At 34.8% G+C, this 23,822-nt stretch overlaps 2 protein-coding genes across 3 annotated transcripts; both read left to right on the top strand.

The window, feature by feature from the left end:
* Window positions 1-84: 84 nt before the first annotated feature.
* On the top strand, window positions 85-22,361 carry LOC141395254 (integral membrane protein 2A). 2 transcript variants are annotated; one of them, XR_012410578.1, is made up of 4 exons: window positions 85-255; window positions 388-572; window positions 13,667-14,794; window positions 14,842-15,734. XR_012410578.1 is itself a non-coding variant. In XM_073970899.1 (4 exons), the coding sequence occupies exons 2-4, from the start codon at window positions 465-467 to the stop codon at window positions 21,264-21,266; spliced, it is 972 nt and encodes a 323-aa protein (XP_073827000.1). In that variant the 5' UTR covers window positions 85-255; window positions 388-464; the 3' UTR covers window positions 21,267-22,361. The 2 variants fall into 2 exon arrangements, 1 of the variants encoding a protein (XP_073827000.1); XM_073970899.1 differs by lacking the exon at window positions 14,842-15,734 and adding an exon at window positions 21,136-22,361 and having other exon boundaries at window positions 13,667-14,399.
* LOC141395255 (uncharacterized) lies at window positions 7,600-12,227 on the top strand. Its single transcript, XM_073970900.1, has 2 exons — window positions 7,600-12,088; window positions 12,172-12,227. Exon 1 carries the CDS (start codon window positions 7,960-7,962, stop codon window positions 9,019-9,021), a length of 1,062 nt encoding a protein of 353 aa, XP_073827001.1. The 5' UTR covers window positions 7,600-7,959; the 3' UTR covers window positions 9,022-12,088; window positions 12,172-12,227.
* Window positions 22,362-23,822: the final 1,461 nt, after the last annotated feature.

Genomic DNA, 23,822 nt, shown 5'->3' with positions numbered 1-23,822 from the left:
AAAAAAAAAAACAAAAATAATTTCCGTTACTACTATGAACTCATACCAATCGACATTTGTAAAGCCGGCAACCCTATACTTACCACCACAAATAAAATTGACGGCGTAAAAAAGTCTTCTATGTACTCTGTTTTTTGTCTCCATCAAAATAAAATAATAGAGAAAATTATTTGTGTGTCGTTTCTTGTGACGAAATTAAAACTTCTTCCGATCGGAAAAAACAAATAAAAGTTTTCCAATAAATTGAAAATTAAGGTGAAGAAATAAAATAAGTGGAGAAAACAAGCAGCATTATCTCAAAAAAAAGTGACAATTCTATTTGCGACGCAATTACAGAAAAAGAACACTACTGAATTTTCTTGATTTATTTTTTTCATTTGCAATTAGAATAACAAAGAAGACGACGTATTGTGTGAAAACAACGAAATTAAAAGGATATCTTCATCAAAGTTCCAACAGACAAAATGACTATTCTACCCAAACCTTCAATTGATAAAAAGGGGAATTTTAAATTGCCTCTGCCTCTGGGCCTTGGGTTTAATAAAGATCATATGGAGAAATCATTGTTGGGGGTAAGTAAAATATAAAATATAGTATATAAAGTGCATTATTGTCATCATTGCATTATTTTTTCTATACATTAACGACCCAATCCATCAGTTTCGTCAGCACTTTTGTGACTCTGGTTATATCAAAATCTTTGTAACTTGTGTGAAGGAATTTTTTATGAGTTTAGTTTTTTTTTCAATTCGTATTTTTCTTATCATGGTCAGGCCACCATTTCCGAGGATATCGTTTTCATGGTCTCTTTTGTTAGTTTTGCATTTCAAGTATAATGGCACCTTTTCATCCTTGCGACAGGGGTTCTGTCAAGGCAATTATTGATTTTTCCTCAACGTAAAAATTATTGTAAAAATCATTATTTGTGTTGTGTTATTATTTAAGCAGATATGAGTATTACATATGCAAGGATGTATATAGTTTTACATAGATACATATGTACATGTACCTACCTATATACTATGTATTTATCCCAGCTGGTATTGGCATTGATTTTTTTGTGTCCTCATGTCACACATATCCAGTTAAACATTTGTTTACTTTCCATAAGCAAGCAATCGTATCAACAGCCATGAACCTTCTCTACAGTTACGATTTTGTTGTTGCAGAGATGGTAATTTGAATAGGGGTCAAATGAAAAGAAAAAAAAAACAATAAGAAGAAAACAAACAAAAAGGAATAAAATTAAGTTTATCTTTTATAAAAATTCTGGGTACTATTAGCGAAAAAGTTGACACCTTCAGTCTTAAAATATTTCTTGACGTTCTAAAAATTTGTTACGTTTTAGGGCACCACCCGCATTGTTAGGACTCTTTTACACATCTTTTAATCTGATATTTCTAAAAACCGAATTTACTACCTACCATCTTCTTACTAAATCCTCTTCAATTTATTTTATAAATGAGAACCTAGCCCATAGGGCCAAAAACGGTTCCAAAAACTACAATACATAAAATTTAGACTCGATTGAGATAAGTCCATCCATCTCTCGCTCCAAAAGAGCGACGAATTTGGTAAAATTTTTGCATAAGATGAAATTTTTTTCAAACGAAGTTAATTTCGATTATAAATTTTAGATAAAGATAAATGTTCATTTATAAGAAGATTAAGCGCAGCTCCTCTTCCGTCGTTTTAAATTTATGTCGCAGTTAGTCGATTGTGTCAGTGTAAAATGTATTCATTTTTATAGTCTCAGCATTTAAAATAATGATGAAAATGTGTCTTATGGTTTTAGATCCTGAGTATGACAAAAATCGCTTCAGGCAATTTGGTGATCAGCACTTCAACAACACTTTTGCGATTGCATGTACTCTTCCCGATGACATATAACCTTATATAGAAGCCACATAAGTACCGAAATCCCCTTACGGCCGCAATTTTTTACCACACTTGTTCGATATGGTTCTGATTTCAATAATGTAATTTACTAAATGATACGAAAACGTAAATCATCAGAAGTCCTTTTCCCATAACATTTTTATACCCCCAGCCTTTAGGCTAAGGAGGGTATATACATTTTGATACGATGAAAATGTGCCTCATCGAAATAATGGTTTTAGACCCCTAGTATGTTTGGACGAAATGTGTTTTAGACAATTTGGAGCCGATCTAGCCGTTTCCGTCCGTCTGTCTGTCTGTCCTGCTGCTTGGAGCGCACGATAACTCTCGAACGGATGAACCGATTCGGTTAAAATTTTGGCTTTCGTAATATTTTGCCCAAACTTAGTTTAAGTTCAAAGATGAGCTACATCGGTCCACTACTTCCGGTACCTCCCCCACAAATGTTCGGAAAGTTTGTGCGCACGATAACTCTTGAAGAGAGTGACCAATTTGGTCCATACTTTGTGTAGCGTAAACTTTCTGCCAGAGTAATATGAGGTTCCAATATGGTGTCAATAGGTCCAATGCTTCGGGTACCTCCCACACAAAATTTCGGAAAAGTTCAGTTTAGAGCCATCTCTCGAATCGTTTTGATTTTTGTTTTAGCAACTTGTATTCACTGTCCTCCATACGACGGTACAAGTTTCATCAGGGGCAAGTCCATACTTCCTGAGAAAATAGCATGAAAGTTGCAAAAAAACCCCTATGACACCGTGTGAGGTGGTTGAAGCGCAAAATAACTCTCGAACGGATCTGCCGATTCGGTCCAAAATATGGCCTTCGTAATATTTTGTCCAAACATAGTTTAAGTTTAAAAATAAGCCATATCGGTCCACTCCTTCAGGTACCTCCCCCACAAAAGTTCAAAAATGTTCGGAAAAATTGTTCGTACGGTAACTCTTGAAGGGAGTGGCCGAATTGGTCTATACTTTACACATCCTAATATATTTTCCAGATATAGATCAGGTTCAAATGTGGACTATATTTGTCCACTTCATCCGGTACCTCCCACACAAAATTTCGGATAAGTTCACTTTAAGACCTAACATCGAATCACTTTGATTTTTGTGGAAGCAACTTGCATTCGCTGCCTCAATTACGATATGGCGCCATATGTTGTGGCTGGAGATCCACTTCCATAACGGTCAATGTCGATCCATTCCTTTTAGTATCTCCTCCGCAAAACTTTTGATCTTTAATCCTAATCAACATTTTTGTCTCTTCAAACGCCCAAATTTTTTTTTTAAAAATTTAGGGGGTTTTACGTATTTTGGGAAAACATTTTTTCAATATACACAGGCTCAGGGTATATCTCTGTCGGCGAAGCCGACTGATACTTTTTTTACTTGTTTAATTTAATTTCGGGCATTCCTATTATTCATAACCATCAACTAAAGAAGATTTGAAAACGGTAAACAGTAAATTTGGTTATAGGAAGAATCTGGGTTTTAAGTATTTTTTGTCCGATATTATATCGAATTTGGTTTATTTGGAAAAATTAACGGGAAACAAGTGCGTACAGTCAAACTTCTCTACACGTAGCACTTACGGACAGACGAATTACAACGTTGTAGAGAAAATTCGTTATAGAGAGATTATTTCGTATGGAAATTTTCACTTGTGCCTCAGAAACAACTTCGTGATAGAGATGTGCTCGTTATTGGGAAGTTCGTTATAGAGAAGTTTGACTGTATTTATAAGTATTTGCCTTTTCAACTTATTCAGATTTGTGCACGTTCTTTATAAGAAATTTCTTCCATTTTATAGTCTTCTTCAAAAATCCATTTGTTGTAAACATACACACATACCTACTTATTGTTGGTCTATACTTTAAGGTTTCAGTTTTTGTTGCATTTTTACTGTTATGAAGGTCGACCCTAATTCGGTCATTTGCACAACTAAATATGTATAGAATCATCATAATTAAACTGTTTTTTAGTGCTTATCAAGGGTTTCCCAAATATTAAACTGTAAATAGGTAATCGTAGCATATTCCTTATTAGTATTGTTATGGATATATTAATGAACTTCTATTAGATGGTACAAAAAACTATTATTTGAAGTGATTATTTAACACACGAAGGTAGGTATTTGTACAAAATTCAAAATTAGCAGAATCTTGTAGGTTCTGGAACCGAGCATTCATTTTTATATCCTACACCACACTGTGGGAAGGGGTATTGTGTCTATGTGCATTTGTATGTAACATACAAAAGGAAACGAAATAGACCCACTTTTTGAGTCGATTTATGCATGTCCGTGTATTTTTGTTCGCAACGTACAGGTCGCATTTTTTTGTCCGATTCAGCTGAAAATTGGGGACTACAATTTTTTTAGCCATAGGAAGAACTCTATTGCTTTTGGTGAAAATCGGTTTAGATTTAGATATAGCTCCCATATATATTTTCGCCCGATTTCACGTATTTGCTGCACCAAATATATACGTCCAATTTTGATGAAATTTGGAATGTGTGTCTGTACCAAACACGCTATATACGTCCAGTTTTGATGACATTTTAAATATGTGACGGAATTCGGCCTAGAAATAAGTGTGCCAAATTATATCGAAATCGGTTCAGATTTGGACATAGCTTCCATATATATTTTCGGCCGATTTCACGTATTTTCTGAACCAAACACGCTATATACGTCAAATTTTAATGAAATTAGGAATGTGTACAATTTCGGGAGCTTGCCGTAGATAGAAATGGACTGTAAAACTAATCGAGATAGCGGTGGCAACTCCTGTCGTTGTAGGCTTTTTTAGGTTAGATTAAAAGACAGTTTTATTGCTAATAATGACTATAAATTCAGTTGACTTTTATTAACGTCGTATTATGTGGAGGTTTCAAGTACAAGTGCCAGAACATAGGTTTGCCTGGCTTTGCGAACATACATTTTTTTAGTTTGAAACGAAACGAAATTCAATGGAATCAAATAAAGATGGTGATCACTTATACATTGAGTGAAAGCTCGAATGTATTCACGATTACCAGATGTGATTAATTACTAATGTCTAAGTGTCAGTTGAAATTTAAATTTAATTCAAATATGTTAATTCATGTTCTTAACTATTTTTTGTTGAACACAGTTCAACAGAATGTTTGACTGAATTCGGTCTAGAAATAAGTGTGACAAATTATATCGAAATCGCTTCAGATTTGGATATAGCTCCCATATATATTTTTGGCCGATTTCGCGTATTTGCTGCAACAAACACGCTATATAAGTCCGATTTTAATGATATTTGGAATGTGTGACTGAATTCGGTCTGGAAATGAATATGCCAAATTGTATCGAAATCGGTTCAAATTTGGATATAGCTCCCATATATATTTTCGGCCGATTTCGCGTATTTGCTGCGCCAAACACGCTATATAAGTCCGATTTTAATGATACATATTTGGAATGTGTGACTGAATTCGGTCTAAAAATAAGTGTGCCAAATTATATCGAAATCGGTTCAGATTTGGCTATAGCTCCCATATATATTTTCGGCCGATTTCGCGTATTTTCTGTACCAAACACGCTATATATAATTCCGATTTTAATGATATTTGGAATGTGTGACTTGAATTCGGTCTGGAAATAAATATGCCAAATTATATCGAAATCGTTTAGGATTTGGATATAGCTCCGATTTATATTTTACATATTCACAGTGGTGTAGGGTATCATATAGTCGGCCCCGCCCGACTTTTATCCTCTCCTTACTGGTTAATATTGCGGTTATTTGTTAAGAAAATAGAAACATTCAGTTTACATCAGCGATATAAATGCGGTATTTTTAGACCATTGTAAAACGTGAATGAATACAATCATGTACATGACGAATGAATGTTAATCCCCTGCTCATGGTTCATTCATTCATGGTTGTTCTGGTTTTATTACAGTTTTTTATTTTCGTTTGTTGTTCTTGTTGTTGTAGCAGCATAGAAACCTACCCAGAAGCATAGGTTTGGTGCAGGGTAGGCAGCCGCTGGTCGAAACACTTTGTTTTCGGGTCAATCCGATGCGAAAGAACCCGCTGCCGTGGGATCGCTTTGGTATCTGTTTAGTTCAAATCTAGTAACTCATTTTCCACACATTTGCAGTTGACCAATAGAACTAAAACTTTGCACAATTTTCAGATTTGTATGACAATGCATGGGTATGAAACCAAAACTAATATGGGTCCATTTTTTGTAGCGGTACCACCCGATTTCAGGTATTTTGAGGAGTTTATCTTCATTTTTAGCCCGAATTGGCTTTAACTTGGCATTTGGAGTTCCCAATGGTACAGAAACTTCCACACCAAAAATTGTGGACATAAGTCCAGGTTTTGGTATAGCCCCTATATAACAGTACCACCCGATTTCAGGCATTTTAAAGTTTTTCTCTACATTTTCGGCCTAAATTGGCTGTAATTTCGTTATGGGGTTTTCAGGGGTCAAAAAAAAAAAAATATTTACTAAAATTTAAAAATAAAAAAAGAATTATGTTACAGTGTTTTTTTTATAAAGGCATAAAAACTTGGAAATAATTATTCGCTTAACCTCAATAAGTATATTCTTCTTCATGATGGAATCTTACAAATTAAACGCGTGCATTTTAATTAAAAATGCTGACAAAATTAAACGGCAAGATTTTTATTTGAGAGATTCCATCATGAAGAAGATTATACTTATTGAGGCTAAGCGAAAAATTATTTTTTAGGTTTTAGTGCATTTATAAATAAAACACTGTAACTTATTTTTTTATTTTTACTATTAATATTGTTTTGCAGAAAATATAAAAATAGGCAACAAATATTGAAACCTCAGAATATCTGATTTTTGTGTTTAGTTCTATATATTTATTTATATATGTACTCGTGTTATATTTCATCTACATAGTTTTATATTTAATCTCGTATCAGCGAAAGTTTACATTCTGTATGTAGGACTGGGCACATATACATACAACATGTGTATGTATATATTTATTGCAGATAAACTTATAAATTAGATATCGAAAAAAGTAACTCTTTCAATTTTGTTATTCTACCGCAATGGGGTCACGTACAAGAAACTCGATCGTGACGGAGTAAGGTTTCTGTTATATTTTGTCACATAATCGTATTTGCATTATATTTAAACTATGAATTAAAAAGACACGATAAGCCTTTGTTATTAAAACTGGTTAGTTGGAGGTAAAATGGAAAAATTGGGTTTATCGTTGTTTAGAATAAAACTGTATTCAATTACCAATGAAAATATTTGTAATCATATTAAAACTGACAATGAGCCCTTGATCTGTTTTGAGATTTTTATTCGGATTCTGTTACAAGATTATAAGATGGCGTTTCTAAATGAAATTTTTTTACATTTAGTTTCATTACCTAAATTATCCATATCTCTATTTAATTGTGGTTATTCCAGTAAATTGGTCTGTCCAAATATTTAAAAAATATGTGCGTGCGATTAAGTATTCATTTGACAGAATTTATTTTTGGCTCAACCATCCTGTTCTTATTTGCTTGTTTATCTTTATTAATTTTAGAGGAAAATCCAAGTCCATATGCAAGAGTTCTGCACAATTCAGTCTAATTTTAGTATAAATACATTCATAGATGCATTCACTTGTATTAATTATCAGAATTTCATAAACCTTTTTTATTTATTTTTCTTTTATATTGACATATTTTTGGTTGGCAACACTGAAATGAATTGCTAAAAATTTTGCTTTGCTCTCGGGAAAAATTATAAAAAACGATCAATATACTGTTTTAATGGATTAATACTATTTGGCAATAAAGCAGTGGAGTTTTCAAGTTCCGGCGAATTGAAGTTTTGCTGAAAAAAACAATTTTTTGCAGTTTTCCTGATCTGATTATCTGTTTTGTTTTTATAACAACAATTACCACATACAGCTGCGTTTTGAAGAAGAAGAAGACTATTTACCTTTTGTTTTGAGACACCATTTGTTTGCTGTTGACATCTTTGAAGCTGCGTACAAGGCTTCTTTTTTATTGAATTTTATTTGTTCACATCCAATTCTATGGCACCTGCAAAAACATATACTTGCCCTATTTGTAGTAAAACTATAGGGAAAGTTTACAGTGTTGGGTGCTCGAACTGCCCCAGCTATTTCCATCCAGCGTGTATTGGCATGAGTGAGAAGGAAGTTAAATCCAAAAAAGATTTGGTGTACGAATGCAAAAAATGTTCTCGGAAAAAGGCGCCTTCCTGTAGTAATGCTAGTGATACTTGCAGTAATAGTGTTACTACTAATGTTGATACGTCTTCCGGTAGCAGCACTGTGGCGCCTGGAGGTAATGATGACATAATAAGCATTGTAACAGACGTAGTTAACGACATGGCGGCAGCTTTGAAGGCAAAGATTGAGCAACGCATGCAATCATACGTCGCTGATTTTCGAAGCACACTGGATGGTGTCGTTGCGCGTTTCCGTGAGGAATTTTTGGATGGACTGCGCAAAGTTACGGATGATGTGAAAAACTGTGAGGATAAAATTGGTTCCATATCCACAACGATAGAAAATATAAACAAAGAAATAGGAATATGTAAATCCTCAATGTCCGTTATTAGTACTCTTCAGAAAAGAATTGAGAATATGGAGATACAGAACGGTATACTTCAGCGCCGTTTAAACCGTTCAAATATCATCATAAATGGATTGCCGACTGGGCTACATAACATTAGTGAATTTGTCGCTAGAATTGCAGCTATTTGCAATGTCTGCATTAATCCAATAGATTTGCAGCATTGCTGTTATTTCGCCGGCGGTAAATCAATTTTGGTCAAATTCAACTCGGTGCTGTTGAGGGATACTATTATGGCCAATTATCGCCGAGGGCCTCCGATAAAGCTAAATGCAGTTATTGGTGGTAATCTCCAAACTCATATATATTTAGACGACCACCTCACTCCAGCTTCTGCGAGGTTAATGTATGTGTGCCGAATGCTGAGGAAACAAGGAAAACTTGAAAAATTCATCCTGGTTAATGGTGATGAGCCTGGTGTTAATGCTTTGTTTCCCAATGGCAATGAACGTTTTCTTAAGATCGATGATTGTGAGAGACTTCTGGCTAGTAGCTAGTTATAGCTTTAGTTATATATATGTTATCATATATTAATTTAGTTCAATTGGTTCCTTTACATTTTTTCTTTAATTCTGGTTTGCCATAATGATCATTGAGTAGTTCTCAATAATTTTTCCTGAGGATATGTTTTTTTTTAGATTGTTTCTCTTTGCCCCCTTTTTATGCATCTTTACGCGTGTTTTGATCTTTATTTAAATCTTTATTTCATAATGATCTCATTTTCTTCAGTTAGGTTCCCCAGCAACATATTTTGGTTATATTTTAATGACAGCGAATAACGATCTTGGTCCTATTGTTGGTAATTCAACCTTAATCAAAAGCAAATTGAACCAATACTCTGGTTATTTGACTTTCGCTCATATCAACTGTCAAAGCTTGCGACCTTCGAATTACAACTTTACTCTAAGTGAGCTTAAGAGCATTATTTGTAATAGTGGTTTGGGACTGTTCGCCGTTTCCGAGACTTGGTTGAAATCTTACGTTTCATCGAAATCTGTTGCTATTCCTGGCTATTCATTTGAACGCAATGACCGTCCGAGTGCTAGGGGAGGAGGTGTTGGAATTTACGTACTAAATGGCATTAAACATAAGGTTGTTTTTCGTTCATCAAATCCTGGTGTTTGCGAGTCCCTTTTCATTGAACTTATTTTAGGCGTAAGAAAAATACTTTTTGGTGTGGTTTATTTGCCACACGGCAATATCTCATGCTTTGAGGAAGTGCATGAAGACATCTTATCGAGGTACAATACTATAGTTGCAGTTGGAGACTTTAACTGCAACTTGTTTGACATTTCCAAGTCGTCCCAAATGCGGAATGCTTGCCTACGTCTTGGTCTTTCAGTTAGTCATAACTCTCTTCCTACACATTTTAATATTGCTACAAACTCTGTTTCACTAATAGATTTTTTTGTTTATAGTAATTCATGCTCTCTTATATTCTCGGATCAAGTCCAATGCCCCTCTATCTCGCACCATGCTTTAATATTTGGTGCCATTGACATAAATATTTCTAATTCAGAACAATTTTTCGAGTTCCGTGACTTTAAGAATATCAATTGGGAAACTTTGCACGAATATCTTGTGGGAGTAGACTTTAGCAGTTTTTATGGCTCGACTAATGTCGATATGCAGCTTTCATTTCTCGATTCGCTTATTGCAAATCTCTTTTCATTCGTTCCCATTGTGAGAAAGCGAGTAATTACGTCAGCGGAGCCGTGGTTAAATAGTAGATCTATAACACTATCAAAATCTTTACGAGATATGGCATACAATAATTTTTTAAGATATCCTACGCAGCAAAATAGAGCAGTATATTGTACCCTTAGAAACAGAGCTAAGTCAGTTCTTAGAAATGAACGTAGGAAATACTACACAAAACGTTTTAGTGGACTTGACGCAACGCAGGTCCGGAGACAGCTTCGTGCTGGTGGTGTCGTTGGTAGTGACAATAACCCCGCAATGGATTTTGACGTCAATGTTCTAAATGCTTATTTTACTGAGAACCATAGTGTTTGTAATGCGTATGTTGATTTGCCCGATGATAACGGACTAGGTTATACCTTTTCCTTTAATTGCGTTTTCGAGATTGATGTTTTTAGAGCATTTAGGCGAGTTAAATCACAATCAGTGGGTGTAGATGGTATACCTGTTAAATTTTTTAAAGCTTATTTACCCATACATATCTAACCAATTTACACATTTTTTTAACACAATGTTCACCACTTCAGTCTTTCCACAAGCATGGAAGGTTGCAAAGGTTGTTCCTATCCCAAAAGCTAAGGATATATATGCTATGGATAACTTGAGGCCTATTAGTATTCTGCCGGCACTTTCTAAAGTAGCTGAGCACCTCATACGAGAGCAAATTCAGGCATTTATTGATGACCATAAACTTATCTATAATTATCAATATGGCTTCAGGCGTGGACTTAGTACCACCTCTCTGTTAGTAGATTTAACGGATCTGATTAGGGAGACTGTTGATGGAGGTGAGAGTAATGTTCTTGTTGCCCTTGATTTGTCCAAGGCGTTTGATTGTGTAGACCATTCGAGGTTAATTGAGAAGCTACGCTGTAACTATGCGTTTGATAGCACTTCTTGTAAGTTAATTTGTTCCTATTTGTCAGGACGTTCTCAGTACGTTTCCCTTAACGGTGTTATTTCCAGCAGATGTAATATTTATGGTGGGGTACCTCAAGGTTCCATTTTAGGCCCCCTTCTTTTCATTTTATACCTCAATGACATTGGTAGTTCTTTATGTAATAGCAGTTGTCGTCCATTCTTGTATGCTGATGACATACATTTACTGTTTAAAGGTAAATCCAGCGCTCAGTTGGAGTATGATATTAATACTACCTTGTGCTCTATATCACGTTGGTTAGGTAACAATAATTTGGTAGTGAATGTTTCTAAAACCAAAGCTATAGTTCTGGGTCCCTTATGTCGCCTGAATAATGGTATTAATATACAACTTAATGGAATGTTGATTGAGTTTGTTGATCATTTAAAATGTTTAGGAGTTATACTCGACACAAAACTTGATTTTTCAGCGCATATAGACGCGTTATACCCTAGAGTAGTTAATATTCTCCGGAAATTGTATTCTACTGAATTGTATTTGCCTCTCTTTGTCAAGAAAAATCTTGCTTATTCTATGTTAATATCTATCATTTCTTATGGCATAGAAGTTATATCGGGTACAACGCATGAACATTTTGGAAAAGTAGAAAAGCTGTTCAATATGATTGTAAGATATGTTTATAACATGCGCCGATATGACCATATTTCGGAGCAGGCAATGATTTTCCTAGGAGTCCCGTTTAATACTTTTGTTCAGCAACGAGTTGTTTCATTTCTTTATAAATCGGTAATTTTTGAACTTCCCGGTCTCCTGCGAGATCGGCTTGCTTTCTCTAGATCTACTAGAAACACACAACTTACATTTCCACGTTTTTCAACATCATTATACGAAAGATCTTTTATTGTTCGCTCTCTTCGTTTATGGAATCATCTTCCTGCAGAGCTACGAAAGTTTTCGTTTTCCAGAAGTATATTTCGACAAAGGTTTGAAAGCTTTGCAGTTAATAATACGTTGGGCTGATGTAATATTATTGTCACGAATATAACTTGTCATTTTTTTTTTGTAGAGTCTACTGTATTGGAATTCTGGTGCATTGATTCATTTTGTTATTACCAACAATAGGTATATATTAATTCTTTTTTTATTTTGGCTGGGGAGCCTTATTCATGCCTTGTAGTTTTTTAGCGCTCACACATATGTACATTTAATTATACTTATAGTTATAAGATTTGAATTGTAATATTTTAAGATACATTTCCTGATTCGAAGACCACATTTGTAGTTATTGCATGTTGTGATATTAATAGGCCAAATGGCTTCTTCGCAACAACAAAAAAAATAAATAAATATGATTCATTTATTTACAATATTAATGCGGCATAAGCACACAAAAAAGTGATGACAACCAGAATTTTCTTTTTTTATGATGGAATAAACCACAATTGCTGTACAAAATTTGCACTCAAATACAAGCGAGTAAATAAAAAGTAACTACATAAAATGGAATTTAAACTGCAAAATAGTTCTTGTAGTTTGTTGGTCGATAAACAATTTAGTGTGTTTTGACTGATATTTCAACATTATACATACTTACATGTCTTCGCTTCTGTTATTTTTTTTTTTCAAGATTAGATAAAATATGTTTTACTTGTACAAACGCCACATTTTATTGCACTTCTTATCGGTCAGAAAATTTGCTTTTAATGACCATTTTATATTACAATTAATAGGAGGATACACAATACACATTTTACATACTCTGTTTACCAATATCTATACAACTATAGAACAATGGAAAGAAAATTTTAATGTTGATAAACAAATATCTTCCTCTATCATTGTTTTTATGTAGTAAAAGCTTGTAGTGGATAAAAGAAAGTATCTGCAGTTTTCACAGAAAACTGCAAAATTCATAAATTTCAATTTTCATGAAAGCAACAATAATCTTTTTGTTAGAAATACGAAATATCGGTTAATATGCATTTTAGTCCCGGTAGCGTGAATTTCATGAAATTAGGCGTTCTTAAATCGAATTCCCCACTACAGCAATTTTATGATTTTACTCTACTGTGGAAGTCGATCTAGAGACGCATAATTTCATTCAATTTTTTCAATGAAATCACTCTAGTGCAGACGTGACCAAAAAGAGAACAGCCCAAAATGTGAATGTATTCAAACTATTGGCAACTTATGACTGTGTGTTAGTGTGTTTTTATGCACGCACGCTACAAAACAAAAACAAATCAAAACATTATCTCTTTTTCGTACGCTCTTTCTATGCATTCGGGTCGTATGTGTGTAAATTGCCGAAAAACTTCGGCACCGCTGTGTCAAAGAAGACACATTTGCTCTAGTGTGGACCGGGACTTACGGATTTTAGTACTACTTTACATGTCCTTTTTATCTTCTCTTGAAATTTTTGATTTAACACTGACATTATAACCATTCATCATCACTATTAACTGAAGCCATATGTTTAGAAATAATTCCCTACCATATTATATCACAAGTTATCATTCACATTAATTGTTTTTTTTTTCTTCGTATTTTCCTATTTTCAGAAACAAGCCTACATGCCACATGGCGGCAGTGATGTGGAATCTGTCAACTATAATCAGCAACAACATCCAACTGCTTTTAGTTGCATTAAAAATGGCCTAACAGTTCTACTAATCTTAGTGACAATTCTATTGGGTATATTTGGTGGTTATATCATTTATCGTTCTTTTGGTAATCCTGAAAATGCTACAAAATTTCATTATCGCACACTGTGTGATGTACCATACGAAGCGGCAAACAGTGATAAACTATTTGCACCACGTTTCTATCCACAACCCGATGAAATGGATTTAAATTTCAATTGGCTATTGCCTCACCTGAGCGGAAATCGTGATGGTATGCCTTTGGATGAACGCAATTTCTTCCGTGAAGAAATTGAAATGGATTTAAGCGACGATGAAAGTTATACAAAAATTAATGTACCCGATTTTAAAGATGGACGTCATGGACGTTTTATGCATGATTTTAAAGAAAATCAATCGGCTATTATTGATGCTACAGCAAAACGTTGTTTCATAATGCCATTGGATCGTAACACAACATTGCCGCCAAAGAGTTTTATCGATTTAATGGAGAAAATGGGTTCGGGTTATTATAACATCGACACGGATCGTGTACGTCGTAATATGCGTGTGGTAATACCACCCATTACAGATCTGACTTTAATTTCGGAACGTATTGCAAATGAATGTTATGACATGAAGGTGTACATGTTGGAGAATTATGTTTCGGGAGGTAAGTATTTAAAATGTTTATTAAAGTCTGTTTTTTGCTTTCGTTTGAATGAGACAATATTTAATATTCTCAGCTACACGATGTATAGTCTAAAAGAGTGTGACGAGCGAATTGTCATTAAAATGACGTTCTTTCTGAGAGGTATAAATCGAAAAGCGAGTAGTCAATCTCTAAGACATAAAAGGTAGAGGATAATAATTTTCGGATAAAATTGTAAACAGTGTAACAGTGAATATGATGCGAGTTGTACTTTCACATTCCACAGGCGGAAAAACTGTACTAGGTCACCTGTATAAACATCTTCCACATACACTCCTTCATAATTTTGAGTTCCCCAAACGAGTGGTGTTTACACAAATATTTGTTTATTAAATAATTTATACATGGCTACTTCTGTGTCACTTCAGAGAATTTGGTATGGCAGTTAGGTAAACGATGAAAGGTAATGCCGCCTATATTGCCACTTGTGGCAATAACGGCAAATATTACCGGAAGACGTAGTTAGGTAAATGAATAAAGGTAATGCCGCCCATATTGCCACTTGCGGCTATAACATTATTAAAAAAAATAAACGTTTCTTTTAGGGTTTGAGTACATTGAGTACCCCTTCAACACCGTAATCAACAGGCTTATAGCTTGTGAGAGAGGAGCTAGGAGCCTTGTTTTGTATATTTTGTTCTCTACGTTTTTTAACACGATTTCTTATTGTCCTCGAAAGAAGGAACACCGTAGTCCTTCTCACACTGCGCGGAGCTCATTTTCCCATCCAGGCACATTTGGACACACATTATTAGTGTTTTCGTTTTTTCTCGGAACATTTGTGTTTTGGCCCGTATTTGGTCTTTTGTTTTTACCTTTTGCTTGTGGTTCAAATAAGTAATCGGAATCGATATCCGATGAAGACGATGTAGAGGAAGACTGGCCATGGGCTGGTTGCATCAGTGACGATGTAGAAAAAGACTGGCCTTGGGCTGGTTGCACCGATCTAGACTGGGTTGTCGATGTAGAGGAAGACTGGCCTGGGACCAATTGAATTGTTGAAATCCCATGCGGGACAACAATAATTATAATGTTGTCTTCTTTTGTATCTGAAAAACAGAACGGAAGTAAATAATATGCTAATAATACTAAATAATACTACCGAGAGTAGTCTATGTATATTGAGATGTTTTCTTAATTATTATTTTATTTATGATACCCTTATTTTTTATTATATTTAGTTATAAGTTGAGTAGTGTAAGTAATGTTGTTATTGTGTAACTTAAATGGCCTGTCTGGCTCTGTTGCAATGTTAAATAAATTGAAATTAAAAATGGAAAAAAGCAAAACTAAAAATATAGGTTGAAAAATATATAACAAAATACCAACCCATTTATTTTGGGAAATGCAATTCAGCCCAAAACAACCTGTTGGTGTCTTCAATATTGTTACACGTTGCAACGCAGGCGTCGGATCGCGCCCTCGCATATTGAATCGTATAGTTTGTTGGGGTGCCCTCAACCCGACTTCTAGCATAGTTAGATGGCTGTTTAGTAGGTGCAACTTTAAATTTCCGAGACTTGCCAGCATTTTTTTCATCGTCATCAGCGTCTGGATATATGTACGTGCTGAGGATGGGAGTGATACACCGCCGTAAAACTCTTTCCATTTTTACAATAATTTGTTGCTTTTGTTCCAAAGACAACTCAACAATCAGCATTGCAATGAACACCGTCATTGCCGATACAAATTTTATCGTTGCCTTGATGTCGTCGTTGTCGCCTCCGCTGCCTGACTGCTCGTGCAGTGCCTGCAGAACTTCATTATTAAATATATCATGATACCATTCCATTCTAAATGTATCATGGAAATAATCGTTTTTTAATTGTTCCAAATGGTGACCTCTGGTCGCCACATAACGAAAATGAACACCAGGCAATCTTCCAAATATAAACTTATGGGTCAGGGAAACTAGCAGAGGTGGTACACATCAAATATAAAAAAGCGTCTGTTGAAGCGCAAGCAACCGTCACGGTACCGTGGGATTTGTGTAATTGGGTCCGTGAAACCCTTGGTACATCTTGGAAACCAAGATTCCACGACTGCAGCAGTGGGAACGTTTAAGCGCCGGCACGTCTTCATGTATTCTCTCCTGCCCTTTAATAGCAATTGCTTAATGAGTTCGCCACGCTCATTTCCATTTTGTTCATTTTCCATTTTGTAATAAAAAAGGAGGCACCAACTTGAAACAGAAGCACCAACTTGACCAAAAATTGAAACAAAAGCACCAACTTGGAAGCCACCAACTTGAAACAAAAGCACCAACTTGACCAAAAATTGAAACAAAACCACCAACTTGACCTAAAATTTAAACAAAAGCACCAACTTGGAAGCATGGAAGCCCTCTTTAGGTTCTTAGTGTTATTCTGTTGCATGACCCGGATTATAATTATTTAATATCATATCGAGAAGTTTCAGGCATAACAAATGAAGATATGAGAAGGCACCCTGATGCAGTTCTTAGGGCAACTTTCTGGCAGGTTTGAATAGTGTTCCATTACTTTACACTTATGTTCGCGGACCAAACTGGCACCGCATAGCTTATCAAAGACCGACCTATCGCCTTATACATATCGTTGATGTCATGCTTAAGTGTTCCATATGCCATTTTTGACATTTTGAGATAAAGGTATATTGCACGGTTTTGAACGGTCGGTTTTTCTCTATCTCCTGTAGTTTCTGAGATATTCAGATGCCAGTATGTTCCACATCCTCTTTGCGACGCCGAAAATTTTTTCTTTTTGTTCCATATTCATAAGTCGTTTGGCGTATGGAACATGGTATGCTAGGAAGAACCTTGTTCATACATCTCAGTTTGTCGCAGATAGCTGTGGCATGCGCGGACGATGTGAGTATGATGGCGAATGTTAGAGCTAGGATCTTGGTGTAGTTGTCGGAATTGTCTCTATGCTTATCACTGAAAGAAAAAAATTAAGCGTAAATAATGCATTGAAATTTATGCTCACTTTTCTAAGTGGTTGATTTTTGCATATTCTTTGCGCGGAGTAAGGTGGTAAGATCGAGTTCAGCTTTTCACGAACTGCAAAAGGGATAACAATTTTAATGTCTTTTGGAGAAGGTGGAATACCCAATCCTCGACTAATATGCGTGGAGATGACGTGCAAAGTTTTTGATGTACTGATTACGGAACTCATGCTGATGATCAGCAACTGGATAGCTATTTTTGAAGCTGGGGAGGTGTAAAGTCTCAAGAGCCTTTGCTCTGGGTGACAAAAGCTAGATCGGCTTATACGATTCATCTTTGCCAGCATCCTTGACTGGCTTAGGAAGCTCCAGACCTTCGTCACAATGTGGGTGGCTAGCGGATATTCAACTTCCGGCTCATACAGATTTTTCAGCATCCAAGAAATGCCGTCAAGGCCAAACGCATTGGATGATTGGCATTTCAATCATCACCAATTGTAAATTGTGGTGATTCCTCCTCGATAGAATGGTGTCGTTCGACCCCACTTATGGAGAAGTTTTTATTTCGACTGGAATACTCTGTAAATGTAAGCCAGCATTACACTGAGGCATTTGCATACGTTCGGAGTGTAAGGCGGACGTGCTTGCCACTGCACCACCAAACAGTAGTTATTTTTTGTCACCAAAAGACGACGAAAATGTAGTTAACTAAGTAGGTACGACTTGTTGTACATAGCCAAACAGTAACTACTTATTACCACTTAATAACTATCCAGCATAAATTGCGATGACGCGATTTCATGGCATCTTTTGCATTGGTTCAAACGAAGTCGTGAAAGATCCGATCTTTTCATTAGCATCTGAACCAATGCAAAAGAAGTCGTGAAAGATCGGATCTTTTCATCAGCATTTGAACCCATTCCATCGATCCAATACAGGTGAATTTTGTGTTTTTATTTATACACATTTTTCTAAATATACAATATTAATTATTTACAATAATGACATGCCAGATCACTTGCACCCATGATTGAATGACATATTTGGCATCGAACATTTTGCTGGGTACTGGCTAATGGTCACAGGCCCTTGTTAAAGTAATAAGTTGGATACCTTCGAGAACATTCCTCGCAAAAGTTCAAAATTTTCGCTTAAGTGCAGTGTAAGGATTGTCAAGAACACCGTTTTAAGATTGGCAATATTATGTTTCGCCTCCACCCAAGACGACTTTACACCTGGAAATCGCCACAAGACAATAACAGAAATGTTGTTAGAAACCAAATCGACTACATTTTAATAAATAAGCGATATTCCTCCTGCATAAATAAATGTTCTACGTACCCAGGAGCAGATGTTCCCTCGGACCATAATCTTCTGTTATGCAAACTACAGATAAAGCTAACTAACATCCGAAAGAAAACACCAAAGCGAAGAATTAATATTCAAACCATTAAAAGATCCTTCCACTAAACAATCCATGAAAGATCACCTTAATGCCGAACTATTCAATATTGATGGAGAAGATGTCGAAAATCTATGGAACAATATAAAAAACTCCGTGAATACCATAACCAACAATATCCTTAGAACCACAACAGCTAAAAGAGAAGACACATGGATGACGGACGAGATACGCGCACTTCGCATAGAAAGGAGCCAATATAAGAACTCAAATTATGAAAAATATGTATTGGGAAATTAACCAAGAAATAAAAGTTGCAATTCGGGCCGCAAAAAATGAGCAATTAAATGAACAGTGCCAGGAAATTGAAAGACTCCAAATCCTACATGACGACTTCAATCTCCACAAAAAGTTAAAAGAGACATCTGGAATATATTCAAAAAGATCATCTGCATTTATTTTCGATGAGAATAATACAGCCATATACGAAACTTCAGAGAAGAAGAAACACTGGGAAAAATATATTAGAAGTCTGTTCACAGATACCACAAGAACAGAAATGCATAACACAGATAGAGAAGCCAATTTTAAAGGAAGACGCATTACAGGAAGCGAATTAGATGTGGCCATAAATTCAATAAAAAGCAACAAAGCTACCGGGCCGGATGAAGTCCCATCTGAATTATTTAAATTACTAGATGGAAGAAATACACAACTATTGTTGAAATTATTCAACCAAATTTATGAAACAGGACAATACCCTCAAGATTGACTGGAATCTACTTTTATTATGATTCCCAAGAAAAATATTGCGAAGACGTGCGGAGATTATAGATTAATAAGTCTTATGAGTCATGACCTTAAAATATTCTTAAATATGCGAAGCACACATGGAAAAATCGCAATATGGCTTCAAGGAAGGCATGGGAACTCGAGAGGCCCTACTTTAGTTTGAATGTACTTATACAAAATTGCCGCGATGTACAAAAAGATGTATATATATGTTTTGTCGACTACGAGAAGGCATTCGGAAATTAATGGAAATTTTGATTACAATTGGGTTAGAGGATAGCGATATAAAATGCATCAAAAACCTATACTGGCAACAGACAGCAAACATTCAAGTAGATGGTGAACTTACTGAAAATGATCCAATTTCGAAAGGTGTAAGGCAGGGTTGCATACTATCGCCTCTTCTGTTTAATTTATATTTGAGGAGTCAATATGTGCGAAAAACATCGGAATAAGAATAAACAACACAATTATAAACAATATACGTTATGCCGACGACACCACCCTAATTGCAAGCAGCCTCGCAGGACTACAAAAACCAATAGATGTTCTTGAATACGCCAGTACGTCATATTCCTTAAAAATTAATATAAAAAAGACAAAGTTTATGATTATAAGTAGAAGAGGCGTCGAATCCAACACTCCTTTAAGCATTAATGGTACTCAAATAGAAAGAGTCTCAACATTCAAATATCTCGGAGTTCAAATTGCTGAAAACTGGGATCCATCAAAGGAAATAAAATCTCGGATTGAAATGGCCAGAAACTCTTTTCATAAATTTAGAAAAATATTAACGAGCCATGACATAACTCTGGTCAGTACTATTATACTCGGCAGAAACATGGACACTAAAAGCAGCAGACGAGAGAAGACTGCACTCGTTTGAGATTTGGATATACCGACGGATCTTAAAGATATCCTGGACAAATCACATCTCAAATAATAAAGTACTGAGGCGAATGAATACCGAAAATCAAATTATCAGAACTATAAAGACGAGAAAAACTGCTTATTTGGGACACATTATGCGAAATAGAAAATATAATCTCCTCCAAGCTATTATAAAAACCAAAATTGAAGGTCGCAGACGAAGATGAAGACGAGAAATAACATGGATGAAAAACATTCAGAAATGGACAGGACACCAAGATGAAATAAGCCTTTTAAGCGCCGCAAGAAACAGAGAACTAGCTATAATTGAATGAAATGTTTTAACTTTATAGTATGTATGTAATTAAATAACTCTGTAATAATTAACATTGTATGATCGCTAATATCCGAATACGGATTTGCAAATAAAGAAGAAGAAGGACTGCTCAAGGACAATTTGGCTACTAACCACTCTTTGGACAATTCACTGTTTCAACACGCTTTATATTGACTTATTCAGTTGTTTTTTATGGTTACCATGCCGGTCTATTCCTTGTCTGAAGGTCCCCAGGCTAATTGGACATTACTCATCAAGTTGTATTAGTGAAGAACTAAAATTTTAACATATTCTGTCTGTGTAGCTTTAAGTTAAAATGTACCGCCGACATTAATACTCCCTTCTTCTTCCTCTTTTCTTTTTATTTCAAGTATTCAAACGTGAAGCAAGACCAATATCATCAAATGGTAAATTTGCCGAATATTCAGGTAAAGGTGTGGTCGAATTTGATCTTGTCAATATTGCCGATATTGAAGAGTACGAACGACAACATCCGAAATAAGGATATTTGTTTTGATAATACAATAAATCGTCGTTATCAATTATCAACGTACATATGACAACAACAAAAACAAACAATAGAAAATTACAAGTATATATTTGTAATCTTAACTAAAACAAAAAATAGAAAAACAAAATATGATCTCGTACCCAGGGCGAGTGTCTTTTCAATTTTTTAGTAGTTTGTAGATTTCCTAATTAATTAAAATTGAAAATATTTTTTATTTACAAACATTCATAGCATGCCACTGTCTATCAGAAATGTTTAAAGCAGAGAAAGTGAATAAACAGAGAATGAAGTGGATTTTTGCAAACGAATAAATTGTTTAAACATTTCTGAAATGGGTTTCCCCTATTTTTATTATAATTGTAAACTACTGCAGATTTAGTTTTTTTTCGAAATTTATAGATATTTTAAATATACAACTTTTGGTGCAAATAAATTGTTACAGTTACATTTTCGCTTATTTTTTTTTTTAGTTTTCATCTGTCGGTAAATGTATCTATCATTGATTGCAATGTAATATTTTTTTTAACATTTACCACCATAGACATATCCTATATGATGCTTACATTCCCCTATATATTCCTCTTTAATTTTACACATACAAACTTTCTTTCCTCCTCTCTATATGGCACACAAAAATATTATGAAAACACTCTGGTACCTTTGAACAAAACAAAGAACCAAAACAATAAAGAAATACAACATTATTTTAAATATTACATTTTAATTTATATATTCCATCAAATTGTGGGTTTATTTCGAGAAAAAAAAATAATTTTTATTATGGTTTCTACTCTTTCAATGTTTATATCGGTGTTATGAGCTTTTTTATATATATAAAAAATCGAAAAAAAATATTTATTCCATTTTAAAAACAAATGTTTAGCAGAACAATTAACAATCTAATAACACAGCAGTTAAATACTTGGTATTTTAATTAAATACAAACAAATGAAGATATTCAATAAATGTTATTAACGAAGAAAAACAAACAATTTATGAAATGTGAATAATGTTTAAAAAGATCAGACAAAGAATATAGAATTTAAGAATCTAAATAAATATGTATTAAAATGCTATAAATGTTAATAATATCGTTGTATGTGTGTGTTTTAATAGTTGTTTGGAGAGTGAAGGTTATATATACAAGTTATGTTCCAGTACTTGTTTTAAACTAAAAGAAGAGCGAATTGACAGAATTGTTAATAAATACGTGGACGATAAGATTTCAGAAAAAAAAAAATAAAACAAAATTAACGTATTAGTCATTGTCCAATAAACAAGGAGACCCAGTAGATCAGCTGGGGCTCAATTTTTCTTTTATGAAAATGTGAAATGGTAACTATTAAGGCATTTTTTAAAATAAAACGTACATACAAGTGGAATTTAGAGGACCGATATAGTCAATATTCGAACCTGATCTATGTCTGGAAGACATAGACGTGCAAAGTTTGTATCAATTCAGATACTCCCTTCAAGCGTTGTAGTGCGCACAAAAATGTTTTGTACCTCAAGGAGAGGACCGATAAGGCTCCTCTTCGAACTTACATGATGCAAACTTTTGGACCAAATCGGTTCATCTGTTCAAGATTTATCGGGCGGCCCAGACAAGATGGGGCTAAATCGACTAAAAGCTGTCTGAAACTGATTTCGTCCAAACTTTTGGACCCCAAGTATTTCGATTATGCACATTTTTGATCGTATCAAAGTGTATATACCTCGTTAGTCTAAAGGCTGAGTGGATTTAGACATTAATCATAATGACTTACATGGAATAATTCTCATTCACTTTGTGTCAATGTTGATATAGGTAAATCAGTTATGAAGTCAAGTTTTTGAATACTATACAAGGAGAACATGTTGGGATTTTTTGAAGAGCCTAGACTCGGTCTTTCACATACGTTTCGAGTTATTATTTCACAAATCTTTCAGTTCTCGTTCCACTGGAATCACCGGACCTTCGCAGAGATTTTACCTCGTTGTTCCACAATACCATCGGTCCGTAGTAGCGTATATATATTGAGACTAGCATAGCGTTATTACTAACACTAAAACCGAACAGCAGAGTTAAGGGCTCGGCATATACGGTCCGTTGAGCGTCGCATTACAACAACCACATGAAAACTTCAAGAACAAACTTGGCATCACTTTTTCATGTGGTTGTTATTATCAACGCCCCGTATGTGCCGGGGCCATAAATCTTACTAAGGGGTAGTTTACACTATATGAAAATGTCATATGACACAAAATAAAATCATTCCATATCTGCCCACGGAGGCAATGTGGAGACGTAGCTTTATTACATTATTGCTGGTGTGGACGCACAGAGTAAATTGCGTAAGGAAAATCTCCAATATTGCACATATTAGCGAATATATAACGATGGAAAAGTTCATGTCATATGACATTTACATATAGTGTAAACTACCCCTAAAAAAGTTAAAAGACACAACTAATATTACACTTGTTTATAGTGTTATGTGTGCATTCACTTGTGAGTCACTTGGCAAACTATCTACGATTAGATACCACTTGCGCTTATATTACTTT

Source organism: Musca autumnalis, unplaced genomic scaffold, assembly GCF_047663935.1.
Source record: "Musca autumnalis isolate F117 unplaced genomic scaffold, ASM4766393v1 scaffold_2, whole genome shotgun sequence".
In the NCBI taxonomy this organism is placed as follows: domain Eukaryota; kingdom Metazoa; phylum Arthropoda; class Insecta; order Diptera; family Muscidae; genus Musca; species Musca autumnalis.
This window is presented reverse-complemented; position numbering and strand designations above follow the sequence as displayed.